General features: G+C 42.7%; 5 protein-coding genes across 17 annotated transcripts; 3 read left to right on the top strand and 2 right to left on the bottom strand.

The window, feature by feature from the left end:
• Positions 1–429: 429 nt before the first annotated feature.
• Positions 430–22,265, bottom strand: LOC108090419 (kinesin-like protein unc-104). Of its 10 annotated transcripts, none has more exons than XM_017189078.2 (27): positions 21,876–22,265; positions 12,147–12,286; positions 11,998–12,080; positions 11,698–11,937; positions 11,452–11,636; positions 11,129–11,384; positions 11,046–11,048; positions 10,692–10,855; positions 10,489–10,628; positions 10,239–10,280; positions 9,346–9,462; positions 8,490–9,272; positions 8,265–8,431; positions 7,958–8,148; positions 6,689–7,098; positions 6,450–6,627; positions 6,299–6,389; positions 5,936–6,232; positions 5,515–5,877; positions 5,269–5,458; positions 4,762–5,154; positions 4,594–4,705; positions 2,952–2,978; positions 2,675–2,864; positions 2,473–2,609; positions 2,192–2,293; positions 430–2,132 (listed from the first exon to the last, which is right to left on the bottom strand). In XM_017189078.2, exons 2-27 carry the CDS (start codon positions 12,244–12,246, stop codon positions 2,036–2,038), a joined length of 5,058 nt encoding a protein of 1,685 aa, XP_017044567.1. In that variant the 5' UTR covers positions 12,247–12,286; positions 21,876–22,265; the 3' UTR covers positions 430–2,035. The 10 variants fall into 10 exon arrangements, with proteins under 10 accessions (XP_017044567.1, XP_017044570.1, XP_017044572.1 ...); XM_017189081.2 differs by having other exon boundaries at positions 5,278–5,458; XM_017189083.2 differs by lacking the exon at positions 2,952–2,978.
• LOC108090424 lies at positions 3,026–3,651 on the top strand. The gene has a single exon (XM_017189093.2). It carries the CDS (start codon positions 3,204–3,206, stop codon positions 3,570–3,572), a length of 369 nt encoding a protein of 122 aa, XP_017044582.1. The 5' UTR covers positions 3,026–3,203; the 3' UTR covers positions 3,573–3,651.
• Positions 3,750–4,532, top strand: LOC108090423. The gene has a single exon (XM_017189092.2). It carries the CDS (start codon positions 3,801–3,803, stop codon positions 4,398–4,400), a length of 600 nt encoding a protein of 199 aa, XP_017044581.1. The 5' UTR covers positions 3,750–3,800; the 3' UTR covers positions 4,401–4,532.
• Positions 13,062–14,669, bottom strand: LOC108090425. The gene is made up of 2 exons (XM_043208375.1): positions 14,220–14,669; positions 13,062–13,325 (listed from the first exon to the last, which is right to left on the bottom strand). Exon 1 carries the CDS (start codon positions 14,493–14,495, stop codon positions 14,274–14,276), a length of 222 nt encoding a protein of 73 aa, XP_043064310.1. The 5' UTR covers positions 14,496–14,669; the 3' UTR covers positions 13,062–13,325; positions 14,220–14,273.
• On the top strand, positions 15,936–19,109 carry LOC108090422 (mitochondrial sodium/calcium exchanger protein). Of its 4 annotated transcripts, none has more exons than XR_001771348.2 (9): positions 15,936–16,243; positions 16,357–16,682; positions 16,789–16,863; positions 16,923–17,405; positions 17,638–17,786; positions 17,846–18,080; positions 18,133–18,428; positions 18,515–18,818; positions 18,930–19,109. XR_001771348.2 is itself a non-coding variant. In XM_017189089.1 (8 exons), exons 1-7 carry the CDS (start codon positions 15,948–15,950, stop codon positions 18,426–18,428), a joined length of 1,860 nt encoding a protein of 619 aa, XP_017044578.1. In that variant the 5' UTR covers positions 15,936–15,947; the 3' UTR covers positions 18,515–19,109. The 4 variants fall into 4 exon arrangements, 2 of the variants coding, with proteins under 2 accessions (XP_017044578.1, XP_017044579.1); XR_001771347.2 differs by having other exon boundaries at positions 18,515–18,865; XM_017189089.1 differs by having other exon boundaries at positions 18,515–19,109.
• Positions 22,266–22,368: the final 103 nt, after the last annotated feature.

The following is a 22,368-nucleotide window of genomic DNA, read 5'->3' as shown; positions in this document are numbered from 1 at the left end:
TTTTTAAACACAGCCTTCTATTTAAAAAGTTATCAAATATCCCCTGAGGAAATAAAAGAAATGTCATAATTTACAGATTTTATTTAAAGCCGTTTTATTTTATATTTCTTTAATAGTGATACGCCCTGGCATATATCAATTTGTTTTGGATTATACATACACATAGCATAGGTTTTTATTTCATTTCCTTTAATTTGCTCCGCATTGGTTCTGCCCATTTTTCTGACATTCGACACAAATGCCAGGCAATCATCTCTTACATACATTGATATATAGCCGATGTACATATTTAGATAGATTTTGAAATGTATTGTACCATATACGCATATATAAGTTGAGTTCCATGCTCGTTAACTCGCTTTGCTAATTTATAGCCTTTTATTTTTGGTGTGTGCAATTTGTTGTCGGTAAATTCAAACTTGACCAAAATAGGATATACATATAGGTATCATATAATATGCTCGTATAATGATTATTGTAATTACAATTCTCTAATATGTTACAATTCGAAATTAATTCAATAGTTTAACAAATGTTTACATTTTGCTACAATTAACTCAAACGAGAAACGCCGACTCAGTTCCGAAACGATTCCCAACGGAATACGTATTATCCGATCCAGCAACGATCGCTTAACGTTCCGTGTCCTTTCCGGACACAAACGAAAGCGATCCCTTCAACAAGTTTTGGGAGCTTCGTGGCTTGTGATCCGTGCACAAGTGAAGCCCCAATTGATCCATTTACCTGACCTAAGCTCGTGCTTCAACCGAAACGCAAAACGCAAATCAAATTTTCAATTCTTCACGCAAGCAAAGCAAAATTTCGGTTTAATTTTTAGTTGGGAAATGTACAGGTGGCCATTGCGTACTAATTTAAGACTCTTATCAAAACTACAATTGGTTGTTACGTAACTTGTTGCTTGAAGCTTTAGCAGGTGGTTCCGAGTGGGAGCATTGTAGAAGCGAAACTGTTCGTTTTTTGGGAGGGGGTGTCTGCGGGGGAGAAGCCTTAAAAGCCGTCAACAGTTGACAATGTGGGGCAGCCGTTTTATAGCAGCGCCGATTTGATGGTTTGTAACTCTTGTGTGTAAAATAGTTTCATTCGCATATAGTTCTTACTGCTTGCTGCTTGTATATATACTCGTATAGATCTAACAATAATCGTTACCTTTATAGAGAGATTTCGCAATTCTGCTGAGCTTACACCTCACGACTCCTATATCCTATATACTGTACGGTCTTTCTTTAACACACACATATTTTTGGTATCATATTTACTCCGGCGGTTGCCTGCTCGTTTAAGTTAAACAATACAAGATACAAGTACATGAAAATTTGTGTATAAACAGCAAATATATAGGGTTTTATACATTAATTTCTTTATATATATAGTTCCTCCATTATATATATGTCTGTATTTTGCTTTAGTTTGCTCCTTTAAAATGCATAAACGTGTGTGTTGGTTTGCATTACAAGCTTTACATAATTGTCGCATACTTGGGAAAACAACATACACTAAACTGATAAACATAATATCACGTGGAAAACCAAACTAAACGATCTTTTAACTAATACCAAATATTTATACAATCGAATCCAACGAAAACTATTTACAAAATTGTCAAGAAACTTAACCGAAACGGGTTCTAAACAGTAGGCTATCGTGTCTGATTGGAACTGCTGGTGCCTACTTTTTGGCCGTGGCCAACTAATCTCGAAATACATAATAATCCATAAACGGTTGGTTCAACTACTTAATAATTACGTACGCTTTGCATTTGGTTTCTCTCGTCTCATAATCTGTGATTTCCTCATTCGATTTTTGAATTGCTTCCTCAGCTTTGCCCTAGCAACAATCTATCCTCTACTTTCTACTTCCGATGGAATCCCTCAAGCTATTTCAATCATTTGCCGGCTGCTGCCCCCTAGTCGGGTTGCGATCTCCGCCTGACCAGCCGCCGGGCGATATTCAGGCGCTGCAGCCAGCCATAGCCTGCGTCTCAGTAAACCAAAACGGACTCCATCGTGATCGTATCTCATTTGCTCGCACTGTTCGCATTCGCCGCATTGGTGGCCTGAATCTGGGAGGCCGTCTGGCTGGCCGGCTCCAAAGTTCGTCGCGCCAGGCGTGATCTTTTAGGGAAATAAATAAGTTAGTAACTTAATTGAGGAAACTTTAGAGTTCGTCTTACTTGATCTGCCCAGCCAGCAATGGATTGATGGCATACAGCCAGTCGTGGACCTCCTTGTCACCAAGGGTCTGCAGCAGATAGCCACGATGTTTGGTCACAACACTGTAAAGATATTCGAAGATAACTGATTAATATCAAAGATAACTCATAAGTATAATAATAAATATAAAGTGTCATATTAAAATCTGAACTAATTGCGTTAAAATATAATTCTTTCTTTGTTTAAATTACGACTTTATCCATCAATACTTTTTAATTAAAGAATGAGAATTCAAACCCACCTGAATGTGTTGGGTATCTTGACCATGGCCGCCTGGTCCTCGCTGCACTCCACCTGGGCGGTGGCCAAATTGAGGACGGCCCGCTCAACGGGATCCTTCTCCGATCGGTAGATAAACACGTAAGGGCGACGAACAATCTGTTTCAAAATTATATTAAATTGGAATTGCACTCTTTAGTTAAGGTTAGAAGCTGAAAACTTACCACCCAGCGCTTCTTCCAGCCAGAGCCTCCATGCTCAAGGACGTTCAAGAGACCCTTGCGGGCGACCACGGGACTCACGCGAATCTCCTCCAACTCCGGCACATAAAGACGGAGGGGCAGAGCCGGCTGAGTGGCCGGAGCAGGTGCCTCCCATCCATTGGGGGCATCAGCACGATCCGGTGAACATAACCTGGTGTACGGAAATTAATTTAATTAGCCAGAGCCTCGTTTGAAGTGTTGGATTAGGTTTAGGTTCTTGGATAGAACAGAAAATTACCTGCGTCGAATTACAAATTTGTTGTTTCTAATTGTGTAAAAGAAACCGAAAAGGAAAACAAACAAATAAAATATTGGAAGTTTTGTTTTTGAGTATCTGGAGTTATTAGGAAAATGGGTTTCGGTGTGGGGTTTCTGTTAGTTTTTGCGCTGCGATGATTGAATGGGGGCAATTACAGGGAACCAGCTGGAAGCAATAGCAATACTCGCTTAAAAGGCTTTTGAATAGCTTCAGTTGCCTTTTGTTCGTACGATGATCGAGTTGAAGTTTCTCTATTTGCTGCTGCTGCCAGCTGTATTCATGATTTCTTTGATGACAACTGGCTTTGCAGAGGAACACATTTTGAGCCATGAAGGTGACCCGGATCCGGGTCGCATGAAGTACATTTGGAATCCGTTTCCGGGTATCTGCGGCGAGAACGCTTCTATGGCGAGATGTGCTGGAGTCTGTCCTGAAACCTGTGCCTTCAAATCGCTCAAGTGCCCCAGCTATTGCGGTGTGAATTGCAAATGCAAACCTGGATATGTCTTTGATGAAAAGCTTCTGCTCTGCGTTTTAAAATCTGACTGTCCTCAAGATATTGAACAGCAAGTTGTAGACACTCATCGCGTGTTTCAGTAGAATTTGAATAAGTTTGTCTCTATCGGTTTACAATTTGTAATAATTCTATAATGGCAAAATAAAGATTTCATTTCCCTTATCTGGTCTTCACAGAAGTTTCAGAACTACTGGAAACTTGTTGGAAATAAGTTGACTGACCCAAGCGAATCCGATTTCACAGAAGTTCCAGGTGGAACAGTGTTTTGTATTTTGTGGAACAATTCGAGCTCAGTTTCAAAACTCTCTTCAATGATGGCTTTTCCTCAGCTTTGCTTATCTTTACTCCTTATGGGATTATTCTTTAAAAATTCGCCTGCGGCAGATGAAACCACCGAGACTGAGATGACCTGGCCGGATGAAGTCACAGAAGCCACCTTGGTTGCCGAGATGACCTGGCCGAATGAACGCTCAGAGAAAGGTGCTCAAACCCGACCTTTTTTCACAGCTCGCACCATCGATCCCCTGGATGCTCTGATAGACGAGGAAGAGTTCTTGGATAAGTCCCGTAAAAAGGAGGAATTCAAAGACAGCCTGGAGGCGGAACATAAGATTGTTTACCAGCCGGCTGAAATAAAAGCCCGGAAGCGAAAGCCTCTTCCCGAGGAGAAGCTGATCAAGCAGCCCTTCTACTTCGGCTGCTGTCACAACTCCACGAACGTGGGATGTGCCGGTGTTTGTCCGGAGACCTGCGAGTACCGCTCCAAGTACTGCGTACCGCTCTGCGGACCGCCATGTCGCTGCAAGCCGGGCTATGTCTACAACATTCCGCGCATGGCCTGCACCCTGCGTACCGACTGCCCCAAGGGGATTGTCCAGAGCAAGAACGGGGTCTACAGGGTGTTCCTCTGAGGCGGATAATGCAGTGAATGTGATTGGGTGATTGGGTTAGTGTGATGGAGGTGATGGAGGGGTGGTGTGCTGTGGTGTCGTGCCAATTTCGTTTGTTCTAATAAACCAAGAAAGCCGATGGATGCAAGCTAACTAAGATGGTTGGTCGTGGTGCGCATGTGGTGCGAATACGGGTGGCTAAACGACTACTCACTCCATTGAGTTGCTGGAGATGCAGCTGACGGTCATGTCGGCACAGCCCTCATCGCTGGGCGAAACATCCGACTGGGTTTGCGTATCGTTGGCCTCGCTCTTGGTGTAGCGTCCTGAGGAGACTAAGAAATCAGTATCTGAAGCCTTGGGAAAGCCGATCCCAACCTACCCTGCACCAGCTTCAAGCACTTGAGCATGAGCTCCTGCTCCCGCTGGTTGTACTCGCGTTCTGGAATGATCTGCTGCGGATCCTTGACCGGCGTCTGCGGCGATTGCGGAATGACCATGTGTACGGGTGAGGTGGCAGCTCGGGCGGCCAGGTTGCAAACATCCTTCTCGGTCTTGGTGGTCGGATTCGGGTTGGTGTCCATGCCCAGGCGTTCGCGCAGCAGAAGCAGGTGGCGCATGCGGCCAACCTCCTCCAGCCGGGTCAACTTCTCCAGCTCCCACTGGTGGTCGAAGATCAGGGAGTCGCCCCTTGGCCGCCAGCCGTGCAGGTTCTCCTCACCGCGCACGTACGTGGAACTGGTGTCCAAAACCCGACGCTGGCGCCTCTGCACACCTGCAAAAGGCATCAAGAGAAGAGAACGAGTGAGTGGGTGCCAGCTCTGGGGATTCGACAAGCGAGTGCAAGCGGACTGAGTACGACGAGTACAACTACAATGAGAATTGCTACCTGGACTACCTGCTTCGGATGCTCTGCGCAGCGCCAGCTCGTAGACTCCGGTGAGGCGGTTGGCCTCCGGATTGCGGTACTGTCCCGAGAACAGGTGCTTCAGGGAGCGCGGCCCGGTGCGAGCGTCACGTCCATAGATTACCATGCTCAGATCTTTGGTGATGATGGCCGGGCGGGCGCAGTTCTCCAACTTAGGAACAGGAGACTAATTAGTATAAAACCCAGATGAAATGTACTCTAACCCACCTCCAAGTAAGCACTGAGGGTGATGTAGATGGTCTCACCGCCCTGGGAGACGCGGTTGAGCAGCGCCGAGTTGTGCAGACTCGAGTCCCAGGCGGCCTCGAATCGGTAGAAAGATCGATCATCCCCAGGCACCTCCAAAACCTCGCCGGGGAACAAACCCAACGACAAGACGCAGGCGTCTTCGTCCTGCTCGTCGGATGACTCCGGGGTGTTGCGAATGCGTCCCACCACCAACTCGTTGATGTCCTTCCACTTCACCTCCGCTGTGGGCTCGTGAACGATGGTGATTCGAATGCGTCGCTGGATGCCCTGATGCAAGAGGAACAGTCCGCGGCAGGGAAGATCATCGCTGTGCTCCACAACCTGTTGGAAAAACGGAATAACATATAGGGAACTTATAGGGTTGTTACTCCCAACTCACCGATGGCACGTATTCCCCGTTGGGCGCCAATTCGCAGATCTCGAACCAAACTAGAACATCGTGCTTGGCCAAAACCGTGGAGGTGGGCGCACAGGGTAGCGGACCAAACTTGGGACTGCGCACCGGCTGGCTGATCGGAATGCTCGGTGGCAACATGCGACGTGGTGGTGGTCGGGAAACGAACTCCTGCTTGGCGTCCTTGTGCAACGGGTGCGTCTGGTAGTGTCCGAATATCTTGAACATAATGGGCTGGGTCTTCAAGTACTCGATGAACGATTTGGTCACAGGAACAGTAATCTATTTTTAAAACATAAAACCAATATGAAGAGTGTATTCCGATTAAATGTTATAGCAAATACTTACGTTCTGTACATGGTAGAAGCCTAGAGGAGCGCCCGAAGCTGAGTTCTTAACCGGCTCGGTGGAGAAAGCCTCCTCGTGGCGGTGCAAGAAGCTGTAAAGGTAACCTTTTATAAACCACATACCCAAAGGGAATTTTTAAAAGATTACTTACTTGAACTGGCAGAAGATGTCGGCATATTCAGCGCCAATTCCGGTTGCCTGGAGAACGGTGACCCGGAAGGTGAACTCCTTGCCCACCTGCAGATGCTCGCCGGGCTCCTCGGCGTTCTCATGGCACTCGGAAGCGGAGTTGGAGTCGATGCCACGGCCAGAATCCACATCCTCAAGTTCTGCGAAAGAGGATACATATAAATCTCATATGACAAGTAAGTGAAACCATCAAAGACCCACCCTCCAGCTTGCTGTCTAAGCCTCCGTTGTCAATGTACCGCTGCACATCATCCTTCTCGTTGAGAGCTCGATACTTGGGCTTGGCATCATCCTCGTTGAACACCAAACGAGCTGACTGCTTGACCCCGTTGTTGAAGTCGATCGACTCCTCATCCAGCACTGGCTGCACAGCAATCCTCAGATAGCCACGCACGTCTCCCCGCTCGTTGACAATGGCCACCTTGTGGACCAGCGGCACCGGGTAGAGCAGGTTGCTCAGGTAGATGAACGAGCGACCCACCATGCGGAACCAGGGGAAGCGGTCGTAGAAGGGATCCCCGCCAGTGAGGCTCTCCACGTTGTAGTCCGGAGAGGTGGGACTCATCTCGGCCTCGTTGTGGTACATCTCGCGCATCAGCTCCAAGCGTTGCCTAAAATATCAGATTCAAGAAGTTAGACATACGATTTAACCACTTCATTTTTGAATAAATAATAGTATTAAGTTGCATAGGTAGAGAGGTGCAGGGACAGCGCCACAGGAAGCTCAAACCCAACGGAGATTATAAGCCAAATATGTAAAGCCATGCAACTACAACTAAGGATAGTCTCTACACGTCTATATACAAATGAAACCTGCGGTCAAAGCAAACCTAGAAGGTATCAGATTGGCCAATGTGAGGCGGCCCCGTTCGCTTTCGACTGGTGACTCCACTGGGAGCAGCTGCGACTGCTGGCCGGGATGTGAATCCTGGCTGGGTGGTGCGATCCATCCGCTTAGCGCCTCCATGCCGGACGTATCGAACAGCATGGACGATGGCGGGCTCTCGACATTGTATATCTGTCGCATCAGCTCGAGGCGATAGCTTGTTTGGTGTACGAAAATGATTTCGGGTGGGATTGGGGTTCACGATTTGTGGGTGTGTTGGGTTCGGGGATTCGTAGTAAAAAAAACAACCGAAAAAGTACAAATCAACATTTGTTTGAAAGAAACCTAACAAGCTGTCGGAACTTTTGGCGAATGATGGCGATGAGTCTTGGAGCGTAAATGGTGGCGGCTTGGTTTTCGCTTCGTTAACAGCCAAAGTTACAAAATTAACCAACAAATTCTAGAGCATTTGATAGAAACTAGAATCCATGAACTACAACCACCATGCACGTATCAACTTAAAGTACAATTAACTTAAATCAAAAGCCAGCTTTAAATTTAAGACTTCAACCAAGGTGCAAAGAAGAATGAATGTGAGGGAGGAGCAGGAACTCAAATGGATTATCGGACATTGAATCACCTACCGTAATTTCTCCAGGGACCAGTGGTGGGTGGCTCCGTTCTTGGTATCGGTGACCTCGACGGCCACCAACGTCTTGGACACTGGTGGTGCCCCAAACTCATCCTCCTGGTGGAGGGGAGCCACACTGGAGGCCAACTCTGGTGGCAACGGTGAGTACAAGGTGTCGGTCAAGAGAGTAAATTGGAATTGCACCTGAAATGGGGCATGAAATAGTTAGGATTTTATAGATCATTTATTTAAGAAAGGAAATTCATTAAGGGAATATATTACAATCTTTAATTTTTGTGACAACCTATTCATCTATTCACCTTTTTCTTTAACTCAACGGAAATGGCATTGGCTTCCTTGAGGAATATGGCGTTGCCCCAGAGATCGTCTCGCAAGGAGGTGAATTGGTGGTAGCGCCACTTGCGGAAGGCCCAGGCAGCCAGTCCAGCCTCGCGAGCTGTCCAGCAGGACTCGTACATGGGATTGGCTGGGGATTACAAAATAGTTACAGCAGTGCACTCGCGAATCGATTGATCTCCACTCACTGTAGACGTCCTCCTCCTGGTGGAAGTCCTCCGGCGAGTAGCTACTGTACATAGACATGGTCATCGACTGCTCCTCCACTTGTTTCTGCAGTGCGTCTATGCGGGCCTCGTAAGTTTTGCGCTGCTCCTCGAACTGCTGGTCGGCCTGGAGCTTCTCCCGCTTGTACTGCTCCTCCAGGTTGTCCAATCGCTTCTTCATCTCGGCTTTGAGATCGATGCCCTGCTTCTCGAGCAACTCGCACTGGGCAAAGTTCCAGTCCACCTGCTGGGTGTCCGTCTTCTCCACTTCGTTCTCCGCCTCGTTCTCCGTCTCGATCTTCTCACGGAGTTCACGGGCCTGTTCCGGATTGGTGAAACGGAACACGTGGTTCTTGCCCAGGATCACACGGGACCCAGTCTTAAGGACCTCTGGTTCAACCAACTTGCGTCCGTTTACATAAATAATGGCATCTTTGTGCGGCAGCAGGGTTACGGTGCTGTTTCTATTCTCAAAAGTGCAGTGCTCCTTGAGGATGTGCGATCCTGAGAGCTGAATGTCCTGGGGAACGTTGGCTTCGTGGGTTCCCAATCTGGTTAGGCCCTCCTTAATGTAGTAGAGCAGACATTCGGAGAGATTGGGATCTTCGTTTAGGTTGACCAAATGGGGTGTCTTCTTGGGCGAGAACACGCCCACTGTGATGCCATCTTCCTTGACGGCCACGCCCATTTCGGCGAAGACCGCCTCTCGCTGCACGCGAATCTCCTCAGTTCGCTTGAGTTTCTCCTCCCAAGTCTCGTTTAATTCTTCGAAGGGTAAGAGGGATGTAACGAGCATTATTTAAACAAAAAAATACAATAGTTTTTTAGAGGCACTAACCTGCAATGAGTTTCTCGCTGGCCTGCAGCTGATCCACGGCCATCTCCGTGGTGGATCCATTGCGATTACGCGACTTAGTGGGCGACTTGATCACCGTGGACTTGGTGAGCTCATCCTCTGTAAATTCGAAAGACCAATTAGAACGAGGAACTACGGGCCATTTATTGATCACAAGCGCAGTGATAAGCGTGCTAAGGTTATACGGTTACGAAATACATAAAGATATATCGGGTAGAAATGTTCATATTTTTGTTTTTTACGGAACGAAGCATTGGCCAATGGGTTATGGTTTTTGGGGACTGTTGCATAACTCTGGCATGTCCACTCGCACTTTCGAGCCTAAAAAAGCAGTGCGGACCGCGGGGAGTTGGTGCCTGTCTTTCATTTTGGACTTTGGCAACTCAAATAAATTATTAAACAGTTTTATTTAAGTCTCGTGGTATATTTTAAGGCAACATAAAGAGGACTCGGTTGTGATTATCGTATGGGATAGATAAGATTATATTCGTCCTGAAGCAATTTGTTTGGAAGCTTTGACGATACAGCACAATACAGACATACACACAGAGATATATGTAAGATTTTTGGCAGTGGTTAAACTACAATATCAGTGCGTTTCAAAACTATTCATCAAACTGTCATTGTCCAAAAGGAATATTCGGGTTGTAATAAACAACTATTTTGTTGATCGAAGGAAAGTATTAAGAGAAATGGCGTTAAATTAATCATCCATAAAATATTCCAACATCTATGGATCTTGAAGATATTTGGTATATCAGCTCGCCCAAAAGCTCTGAAACGCACTGTACATTTTTGCATATTTATTGAATAACAATTGTTGCATGTGAAGCCATTGGTTTAATTAGCGCTGAGTTTCTGTTGGCTTTACTTACTATTCGCATCGCGCTTTTCACACACCACTTTGCCATCGGGTCCTAAACGAAATAGGTTTGGGTTTGGTTTTGTTTTTTTTTTTTCTAGCATAACTAGACTAGAACTAGAACTAACTTAGACAGGGTTTTCGTGTTTCGGTTTTCAAGTGTAGCGAGTAATTTTTGGATGTGTAGCTGGGTTTAATGTACTCTAGCTTAGTTGAAGGTACTTCGACTGAATCCAAATGGTAAACACTATTTCAAGACTCACCTTCCTGCACCTCAATACCCTCGGCTTTGAGAAGATCTCGAAGTTTCTGGATCTCCTCCTTGAGTTCGCGAATAAGCTTGGCATTGGCATCTTCGTTGACCACAGCCTTGCACACAATTTGCTTGGCGCGATCAGCATAGCTATTATACATTATTAAAATCTGGTATGAATGAATTCTATTTCATAAAAACAAGAAGTTTTACCGCAATGTGCTGAGGGTTTCGTCGTAGTTAATATCTGCTGGTGAAATGGCTGCAATCATAGCCGTCTTGGAGTTACCTCCCAAATTTTCACGTAGCAACCAAGTCAAGGCTGAATCGCGGTAGGGAATAAAGTCAGCCTTCTTGGAGTTCTTTTTCTTGGAAGCCTACCAAATTAATAAAAAAAAACATTACTAATTGTAAGGGGTAGGACTGCAAAATAATTGATTTAATCGATTTTTTTGATATCCTGGCAACATCGATAACAACTTTAAGAAATTCCAAATTGTTCGGAATAAATTTTGCTTATCTTTTTAGTATAAAATGCAACTGATTAATACTTGGAGGTAAACTTACAGACTGAGAAGGAGCAAGGCAGCGTAAGTAGAAAGTGTAGTTATAGTCTTTTATCTTTCAAGTGTCAAATATTCACAACTTACCACCTCCGCAAGAGCTGAGATAACTTTGCCCAAAGTTGTCAGGGACTTGTTGATGTTGGCTCCCTCCTTTAAGCGAGTTCCCTTGGCCCCAGTGGAATCCGCGCGTTCCGAGCCAGCTAAATCCACCAAGCTAATCTTCGAGACCTTCTCTGTGGTCAAGTCGGTCATGGTATCGTAACGACGTTGGGTGAAAAAGATGGTGAAGACCGCATGCGAGCGGGAACTAGTTTCGTTCATGTTGGTGGCAGCCACAGTTCTAAAAACCGATATAAGATTAACTTAGTTAAGAAACAGCTATACATTGGTACAGTAATTAAACCCACCGAGCCTTGTTGCCTTCATCAATGAGATCGTGGATGTCCTGGTAATCAGTGACGGCCAACTTGGAAAGATCCTCCACATAGGGACCCAAAAGAGGATGTTCCCTCACACGCAGATTTCCCTTGTTTTTGGGATTCAGCAGATCCCTGACTCGCTCGCAATAGATTTCCATATAGGATACCTCAACCTTTAAGTATGAAGTGTTTTTCAATTTGAATCTAATAAAGTTTTGAGGACTTTGAACTCACTGAATACTTGAGGTCATCGGTCTCGGTATCCTGAATGCGAGTAAAGAGATCCTTGCATATCATGGGGATAATGCCCTCCTGCTGCTCCTCCTGCCTGCCCATCATGGTATACGATTTTCCGGCTCCAGTTTGGCCGTATGCAAAAATACAGACATTGTAGCCATCGAAGGAGTGTTGCAGCATCTCCTCGCCAATGTCCTTGTAGACCATCGCTTGTGTTGAGAAATCGGAATCATGGTGCTTTAAAAAAAGGTTTCAAGTTAACTAAATTCCGTCTGCATGATCTTCGGTTAAACTCACATCATGTGACCAATAGGAGTAGTCAAAGTTGAAGCGCTTTACTGACTCGCTTGTGTTGGGCGGCACCTTTGGATTGGTTATGGCTGTTAGAAAAAATATATTTTATTATTTGGCTTAGTAGAATGTTAGAACACTTTTGAGACTCCTACCCGTTGTGGCTCCTGCCATCTCGATGATGCATTTCGACTCCCTGGCTATTTCGCGCGAGTTGAAGGGGCGCACTCGCACCGCCACCTTAACCGACGACATCTTGGCCTGGCTCTCAGTGGGTGTCCTGGTTTCCGGTTAACTGGAGTGAAAATAATGCAAGGGGAATACTTAATGCACATTCGAGTCATTCGAGTGGGCTGTAAATTGGCTCGAGACTTCCACTGTCAGCACTGACGCTTTGTAATTGCCACAACTTTATGGTTATGTACTTGCCCACGATTTGCTCTTGTGGTTGCTCGAAACTATGAGTCATGCCCCCGGCAAGTCGCCAGGGAAATTTGAATTGAAGCCAGGGGTGGGGCTGGGAATTGTTTCTTTTTTCCTGCGGATTCAGACTTTAAGCTACAAGAGACCATTGGCAAATAACCAAGAAATACTGTTTGTTAAAGAAAATCTGTAACGCTTTGGCGGAATCACTAATATAAACATTTTTTAATGATTTTTTTTCTCATAAATTCATTTACAGCATTTCAGAAACTCAAACCAGATGGTTAATATAAAAGTAAGTTGATTTGTCTCGTTATTGTACTTAAATAATAAAAAAAAAAGGGTCCTTCATTCCTGAACTTTGATTTTGTGGTTATAGTGTGGTTAAACCCGCTACCCTCTTGACTCTCACAGACGCACAATCAAGCACTCACACACTTGCACTTAAGGGAAAAAATTCCACAATCCACAATGCTTCCAATAAAAACCAGACGAGTGTCGGCCAATACTCGAATGAGTCATCGAGCAAATACAAAAGGCAGGATAAAGAAAAATACTCACACCCCAATAGGAAGGGGATACCTTAAAAGGCATTTTAATACATTAATTTTATAAAAGAAAACCGAAATGTATAGGAAATAATTTACCTTTAATTAAAGCCAATCAATTACTGGCTTAAAGGCTGGCTGTATCCTTTAGGTTCATTATAGCACAAATAGTGCGATTTGTTTGCAACACTTTTTTATTTTAATAACTTGAGTGATTTCCGAAGAATTTTAGTTCACTTACAAATGTATTAATTTGTAATGTTTTACTTTTCCGTATAACACTCTTTATGTTGTTTATTTGTTCTTTAGTAGTTATTCCACTTGACTAACAATGAAATTCTTTTACTTGCGTACACTGAAGTCCTAAAATATTAGGAGACTAAGCTTTAAAACTATTCCAATGGTTTTGTGTTCAATGCGCAGCTGTGATAACTCCTCTCTTTCTCGTCCTTTCTCTCTCTTTGTTTACCTGACCAAAATACTTTTGTTTATGTTTTTTTGCTTCTTCAATATCTTTTTGACGAAAACGTCAAAGCAATGTGCAACAGCCTGCAGTAAAAAGTCTACAAAGTATTTGCGCAGAAGCGCGGGACAGAAGAAATGTGGAGAGAAGACAGAGAAAGCTGAGAGAAAAGAGAGAGAGAGATAGAGCGTGGAAGCGAAAGTGAGATAGAATATGCAAAATATTTGTGTAATGTAATTATTTCACTTTTTATGATATGCAAACTGAATGGCAATTTTTTATAATTTCATATTAAGTCCTCTTTTCTTATGTCCTGTTCTCAGTTCACCAGGCAAAGGCTTTAAAAATGTGTTCTTCACTTTGTCAACCCTCATTTGCTCTTGAGAATCGAAAAAACACTCGAGGTCCTTCGCGTTACTTTGCTTTTATTGCCCTCTGCGTCATATTGTGGTCTTTTTATGGCTTCCTGCGGGGCAACACGGCGGGCACTTAATGCCATATGCAGGACCTCTAACACTCACACGCGCACACACAATCGTAGGTAATATCCTTCGCTGGGTTCTTCTTGACCTTTATTAATAAATTTTCAAGTTGCCTTTGCCATGGACACCGAGCCAGGGAATCTCTACACTCTACACACTATGCACAATCTTCTGGAGGCCACTGTATACTAGGTGATGGAAAAAGTTGCGAATATTATGTAAAACGAAATAATGGGCTATGTTTTCGAGAATTTTGAAATGTTTGGTCGAGCGAATTGATGAAATTTTGCAAATATATTTTGAAGCATTTACCAATTGGTTTCTGTTTCGTTTCGTTTTTTTCGGGGTATTATAAACCTATAAAACTTAAAATATTTTCTGTTTCAAGAACATTTGTGGTTGCTGCTGATAGCCCGCGTGTTGTTGCTGCTGCATTTCTTGCTCTGGTTGTTCTTCTTGGGTGTAGTTGAATACTAGTATAAAGCTATCCAGCATGGATCGCTTGGAGGTGGTGGCAAAAATTATGGACAGCACCAGAATTGTTGTTAACAATAGGGCGAAAAACAAAAGATAACCAAAAGCGCACATCCGCGTAGCTTTTTCGTGACTTGAAGGATTCTTGATTATATATATAGGTTCCCATATATGTGTATATGTAGGGGTCTGGCTTTCTGTATAACAGCGAAAATTTTGCACTCCTTTTTGAGGGACAAAAGTCGAGACAGTTTAAGTTTGCCACGAAAATAAATAGTTTGTTTTGGAATTTATAAGTTGCTTTACTTGGCTGCGGTTTGTTTAAAACTTTTGAAAACTTTTCGTTAGGGGAAAACTCTGGGCTTTTCTGCACAAAATCGATGGCCAGCCAACGGAGGCCCTTTTAAAATAAATTCGCGCACGACTCGAGACGAAAACGAACTGCACCCGTTAAGGGTAGACGACACAGTGAGCTCTGGGAAAGTTCAGAGGATACGACCAGGCCTCCGTGGAAACGCATGCGCCAGAAATCCGGGGGCGAAATTGGAAGAGCAGGGGTTGCGGAGAGGGGAGGGGAGGGAAGGGAGGAGGAGAGTGGATTGTGTGGGCTGTAAGGTGTATATGGGTATGCGAAAAATTTCATAAATTTCATCTACGACGCTGGTAAGTCCACCCGACTGTCATCCGTCGGCACAAAGAATTTCATTATGGGCGCAAGGTGTCCACTTTTTCAGACAGCCACTGTGGCAGCCCATGTTCCCCAATCTTTGATCTTATTATGAGCTATTCCGCTATTCGACTATCGCTGCCGGCACAGTGGCTATGGCTACCGCCATATCCACCAGCTGATGACGTAAAATGAATTCTTTGTATTGATTTCCCATCGCCCCGAGACGCAGGACAAGCTTTGGCTTTTTATGTTACTCGGTAGGTTTCATTTGTATACACTTCTCCGGCGTAATTACATTGACATTGAAATCCGACGCCGACGCTGTCAGGACGTCGAAAAAGTGAAGGGGCTGGTGGGTATAAAAAGAAGGTTGAGGCTGCTGGTCGAGACATATTGAAGGAAAATACTGGAAGCTCTGTTTTCCCAGAGCAAAAACTTTACCAAATGTATTTAATTCACTTTGAGAATGACACAAGGACAGGGCTATAAAAATAAATTGTATATCAACCTGTTTGTTTAATAAAATATTGCTTCACATTAGCATTGCTTATAAATTAAGTCATATGCTCGACTGAAAAATAAAATGAATTTTAATTATTTATAATGATTTTATTTATTATTATTTTGGTTATTTTCGAAAAACTTATTATAAATGATTTAAAAATACTGAGTAAAGACTTGAAATCGGATATTGTGCCTAACGAAATGGACACGCGTAGTTCGAAAACTTTTGACAGAAGGTTATACAATTTTTTTTAAAGCTTAAATTTTATATTGTGAACAGACTTTTTAGAAATGTTTTATGGCGAATATCGTAACTGAACAACAAAGTAATCCCATCAAAATTGTCACTCCTTTCTATTTCACACATCAGCTTGCCAACTACAAAAACAACAATGACAACAAAAGAATCTACTTCGGAAATTTTGCCCAACGATATGGACGCGGAGTTCGAAAACTTTTGGCAGAGAGTTAGTTGCTTTGCGGCCAACACCTTTCCTTTCGAGGAGCGGTGTGAATTCGTTACAAAAGCCGTGGACTGTAATGCGAGCACCAATGTAGTTCCTTACATGAGACTCCTGGCCTGCGAGCTGAAATGCGTCAATAGCTTTCAGCAAGTCATCTTCATCACGATGTTCGTGGCGTTCTGCTTTGAGATACTGGTCCTTTTGATCTACGTGATCAATGTTTAGTAAGTTTCAGGTTTAAAGCATTGACAAGCCCTTATGATACAAGGTTTTTTTTTGCCTTAACTATATATACATTTTTTTATGCAGCTTATCTATATATGTATTTTTTATACAGCTATAGTCCTGCTCTAAAGGCCGTATCGCGATTCCTCCACATGAACGAGCATTTGGCGGGAGTTACTTTGATGGCGTTTGGAAACAGTTCCGCCGATTTGTTTTCCAACTTGGCAAGCGTTAAGCAAAGCGTACCCGTCTTCGCGAACAGTTTGTCTTCTGGCCTGTTTGGAATTATGGTTTCTGGTGGTCTAATTTGCTATATTTCCCCCTTCAAGATGAATGCCTACGAAACAATTCGCGATATTTTATTTCTTATTTTGGGAACGCTTTTGATGGATTTATTTATAAGAACAAACTACATTGGCTTCGAGGTCGAGTTTCTCAGTAAGCACTTTTTGAAACGTGATGCATAATTCTTGTACAATTTATTGGTTTTAAAAAGTTACGAAAAATTAATCATTTTATTTTCCCTCTGTCTTCTAAAATATAGTTGTATTCATGATCTACATAACCTACATATTAGTTAATGTAGCAGACGTTTACCTTTTGCGAAAGACTTTACACAGTGAGTAACACTAAAAAAAACTTGTTAAGATCTCTAGTCACTTTTGTGTTCTTCTTTAGTAACTGCTGATAAAATCGGTATCCTAAGCGAAAAAGACGAAACCATTGAAAACCAATTGGAACTCAATGAGCTTCGAGCGAAATACGACTACTATTCACAAGACAGAGGGATAGAAATTTATGAAAGATCCACTAAAGTTTCGATAACCAGAATGAGGTTCACCACTAGGAGAATGGTTAAAACACCTCGTATAAGTGTGGACCGCAAGTTGACCAGATATAAAATGTTCGACCTGACTCAGTCAAGAAACAAGGGAATATTTTGGGACTTCCTTCTGGCACTGAGGCCAATTCAATGTAACGCTTGGCGGAAGGCCGACCTTCTTAACCGGGTCTTACTGTTGCTCAGGGCTCCGGCGGTATTACTCTGCACCCTCTACATTCCGCTGGTCGACTACGAAATGGACAAACATGGCTGGAACAAGCTGCTAAATTGCCTTCATATCCTGATCAATCCGGCCTTATCCATTTCGGTTTTTATGTGTGAGTACAATCACTTACATTCATTACCTTACAATTTAAGGCTTCAAACTGGTTTTTACCCCCAAAAATTAAATATTTGTTTGCAAATAATGTTGCAAAATTAAACTTATTTTGATTATGTATTATTTTTATTCTGTGTCGCTCACCAAACTATTACTCAGAAAAGGCTTAATTTTGTGATTGGAAAAGGATGTACTACTGATCAGTTAATGGGTTCCGGTTTCGTTTTCAGGTCTCATAAATGCCAAGGGAAACACTCTTTGGTACTATGCCATGAAGGACCAAGGCATTTATGGGGTTTATTCCCTTGCATTTACTGCGCCGTTAGCCTTTTTAATGATCATACAGTCGCGGACTGACGTTCCTCCAGTTTATCATTGGGTGAGATCCTTTAGGGATACGACATTACTTTTCGGGCTAACTTGGTTGCGAATTTGCAGGCGTTTACGATTATGAATCTGACGGGCTCCATGTTCATAATCTTCCTCTGCGCAACAGAAATCGATAAGGTACTCGAAGTGATTGGAAATCTTTTGAACATAGATGACGACTTCATGGGCGCCACAGTGAAGGCTTTTACTGGGAATCTGGGAACGCTTTTCACCAACACTGCAGTAGCTGTGCACGGATATCCGAAAATGGCATATGCATCCGCCATCGGAGGACCTTTGTTCAGTGAGTAGTTGGTGTTTGTACAACTAGGAATGCTATAAAGCCAGATGCATAGCTATCATCGCAACTGGGAACACTGTTATCCACATCAGAACTTTAGTTGGTGAAGAAGTATCGAATCAAAACCAGATGGCAGAGTATGGGTATTTAGCTTTTGTATTTCTTAACATGGGACTATTTTTAATCCTGCTGTGGTCCACAACATTGGGAGGGTTTGCACGTCGCTCAATGGGAGTTTTTTCATTAGTTACCTATGGAATCTATTTGGTATTCGCCGTCTTGGTTCACGTAAATATCATTCATTCATTTTCGAATGACGCTGAGGTGAAAGCTGCATTTGGCGATATTTAGGTGATGGTATAGTATATATTAAAAGTTTTTTATTAAAAAAACATTTAGTATAGAGATTTTTAAAATTTGTTTATCGGTTATTTTAGATCTTGGAACGCACCTTACTGGGATTTACAACAAAAGTTAATATTTCTGCGCAGAATTTTCCCGGGAAAGGAAAGCACACATGGACATAAAAAAAAACCAAAGAATATCGAGCGTGCGTGGCTGAAGAAAAATGAGCAAGAATGGGAAAAGCGGTCGTTGACGTTCTTTGTTGACTGCGCAATTCCTTTTTTCCACTTGCAGCTTTAAGGATTTTCCACCAGGGAATGTCAATGACAGTTCACGAGCCAAAACATTTCAATTTTCCGCTGCATCATCTCAAAAGCGAGTTCGCCGACTCTTTTGGTAAGGATCAAGCAATTAAAATCGAACACTCCAGCAGACACCACTGCGTATGAGTCATATTTTCTATAGCTGCAAGCAGTTCTTAAATTTAATTATATTTCAATTTTCAAGTTGACGCCAAAACGGCATTTATAGGGTAAAGGAAAGAGGAAAAAAGAACTCAAAACACGGAGACACGTGTATTGAAAACTCCCCGTCGTTTTTTTATTAAAGCCCCCAGGATACCCAAAGCTTAAAATGTATGAGTGCTTGTGTACTCCATTAAGTCTAGAACATAAACGATAAATGCGATTTGGTTATTTAAGTCATTGCAACGAAAGCGTAGGGAAAATGTAGAAAATTTATAAGAGAAAGGACTGGAGGCAGCCTGCCCCACGCAAAAAGCACAAACACAGTCGTACCGCACACAAACACACCCGCAAAGGGAAATGGCGGATGACTCATCGAAGGAAAATGTTCGTGCCAAGCGTGTGAGTGTTGGTGTGGAACCTGGCCACAGTCGCGTCCCATCGAAATGAAACTGCCAAAGAGCAGAGGGCAAGAAACAGAAATAAGGAAGGAAGGAAGAGCGAACCAAGTGGTGAATCATCTTTCAAGAGGCAAGCACTCCTGCCTTCTGCGACGGCCCCTACTTCGCTCCCCCAACAACATTTTTTTTTTTGGTTCTCATAATTTCAAGGTTTGTTTACTCAGTGTTTCTGCTACAGAGGCAAAAACATAAAAAAAAATATTGTTTTTGAAATTAAGGCAAAAAAATTGTTTGACAAATGAAATTAATAAAAACGTATCAATTTATATTAAAACTTTAACAAATAAATAAAAAATTTTAACTTTTACTTGAAACAAGAACAACAAGAACAAATTTTAGAAATTCTAGCTATAAACTAATTTTTTCCTGAAGTAAGGAAATGTTTGAAATATGTTCAGCTAATTTGAACAACTTCATTCAATATCTACAATCAGTTTTGCAAGAGGTTAATTTAAATACTCTGTGGCCACCCCGACAAAAAGTCTCCAAGTAAAGTTAAGAAATATAAACCACAAACTTCGTAAACGTTTTTTACCCTGTAGTTTTTTATTTGCCACGCAAAACAGCCCTACTGCTGACAAGGAATGTTGTAACTTTCGGTGCCTAGCTGTCGCTCTATATATGTAGGATGTAATTTGCACACACGCGGCTGCCAGGACACGTTGATTAGTAAGTGATTCCATTCCGAGCAGTTTTTACTGCCTACTTTTTGGGGTACTGACCACACGTGATGAAGTAGACCGCAATGGGAGGCAGCCACGCCCCGAAAAAACGGGCAACTGCAATAAGGAACACTTAAAAGTGCAGCCCACAGGTAACATAAATCATTTTGGAAAACCACAGGCTTTTGGTCCCTTTCCTTGGCTAGCACAATTAATAATAAACAAGGGAAAATTGTCAGAACAGGAAGCCTTTGCACGACCAGGTGAGTTTTCCCCAACTCTTTCCACTTTCCTCTTTAATGCTGTTCAGCGGAAATTTATGTTTATTGCTTGGCCCCCACTGCGCACTCACTTTTTCCTGTGGGTCCTACTCTTTTTACTCTTTTTTTTTTTGTATAAGTATTATGCGTTATTTATTCATGGTCGCTTTTGAAGACACTTTATGAGGCAGTTCGTTCGCTCTGAGTTCGGAAAGGCGTTGCTTGGGTCTTTTGTTGAGAGGATGGACTTTGAGAATGAACCACAATTATTTTTCAAAGGGGAAGATACTGTGAACCTTGGTTTAGTCTATTATTAGAACAGCAAACAGCAATCACAAGCCAACAAGCTGCCTAAGTCTTCTTCAATCCATTGCATACTTGATCTATCTGTCAAGCTGGTCACTTTAATAACACCCCTTTGTCTGCCTTCATGACGCACAATTTTACACAGAAAATAATCACACTTTTGAACGAATTGTGAGCAATAAATAATAAATAATAAACATTTAATTAAACATATTTGTTTTATAGTTATAACTCCACTCTATCCCCGCTTGATTCGAAGAGCTAAACATATATGCTCTTATTGAACTACATCAAAATCAAGCTTTTATCCAAATTAATATTATTTAAAAATTATTTGTGATTATAAACATAGAACTTTACATGTATAAAACCGTTTCTTAACATAAATATATTTTAAAATTATTGTGTTCCGTTTTATATAATTGTGTATCAGTGGATTGTGGATTATGACTTTAAAGAGGGTTGTACGACATAACTTAAGGACTGCCTTATTTAAATTTACTTGGCAAATATTGCTAAAAATTTTATTAATTATTTTAAAATATTTTTTATATTTTTTATATTAAGTTTTATTTGAAGTTTTAATACTCATGAGATATATATTTTTCCCGCTAGAAATATGTAATGCGCAAAAAGGACATTTGAAGGCGGGTCCTTCGCCCACGCACGATGGGCAGACATCCTGTATCCTGTATGCTAGATATTCTCCCACACAAATTTGACACTTGAATGGGGATGCATTGAATGACTGAGTGGCACCGAGGTGAAGGCTGCCCCTTTGGACGCTCCCCTCTCCCGATCAAAAGGTCAGAAAACAACCGTCCGTCGGCAAACATTTGACTTGGACGGATACAGAGACAGACATCCCCGACAAATAGAGCTCCCCTGGCAACTCGATTTCCATTCCTGACGTCAATTGGCGAGGCGATAACATCGGCGTGGGTCGCAACGCATAAATGCGTCTGTTCTGGGTGGAAAACCTTTGGATGACAGGTTGCACCATATGCTCGGGGAAATTCGCAAACAACAGTCAAGAGGTTTTATTTTTAGCTGTTATAGAGGGGGCGGACAGCTGCTAAAGGACCTCAATGATCCGCAACAGGACGAAAAAGTTGGCTAGAGTTCCCAAGGGAGATGCGTGCGCAGTTCTGGGGCAACTGGCTGTAGAATATTGATTTTTCGCACAATTTTCGAATACAGTCAAGTGAAGTTTTTCCACAATGATTTAAAAATTATTTAAACTGAGGCTATTTTTCAACGTTTTAATTGACTATTTAAAATTTTAATGATAACTACTCACTTTGAAACTTAAACTTCAGCTACTCCTTTTTCTTCACAGGTTTCCTCACACAAACACAAACACAATTGTAGAAAATATATTTATTGCACTTAGGATGTTTCTCTATTTGTTTTGTATTCGTAAGCGCAGGAAAATAAGGGCTTTTTCTTTGTTTCGTTTTTTGGGTTTCGTCAGTGCGGACGATTTTCGAAGATGGCCATTACGCGAACAGGCAACAAACGACTCTGCCAGCGGCTGGTCGTTTGTACCACCATTCGGAAAAACGTGCTGGAAAATTGTTTGCAGCTGCGCGCACGCAAGTTTGGGAAAACTCGGTGGAAATGTGAATTTTCCGCCCCCAATTCCGCGGCAGGCTGACTTTTGTTTTTGTTTGTGCACAGCTGATCCGTTAGTGGTGAGACATTAGTAAGGGCGGCAGTGCTGGAAAATGCCGTAACAAGATTGCGGGAATTTTTCGCTCACTGAGAGTAAACGTACACTCGAAATAACATTT

Source organism: Drosophila ficusphila, unplaced genomic scaffold, assembly GCF_018152265.1.
Source record: "Drosophila ficusphila isolate 14025-0441.05 unplaced genomic scaffold, ASM1815226v1 contig_414, whole genome shotgun sequence".
Taxonomy (NCBI): domain Eukaryota; kingdom Metazoa; phylum Arthropoda; class Insecta; order Diptera; family Drosophilidae; genus Drosophila; species Drosophila ficusphila.
This window is presented reverse-complemented; position numbering and strand designations above follow the sequence as displayed.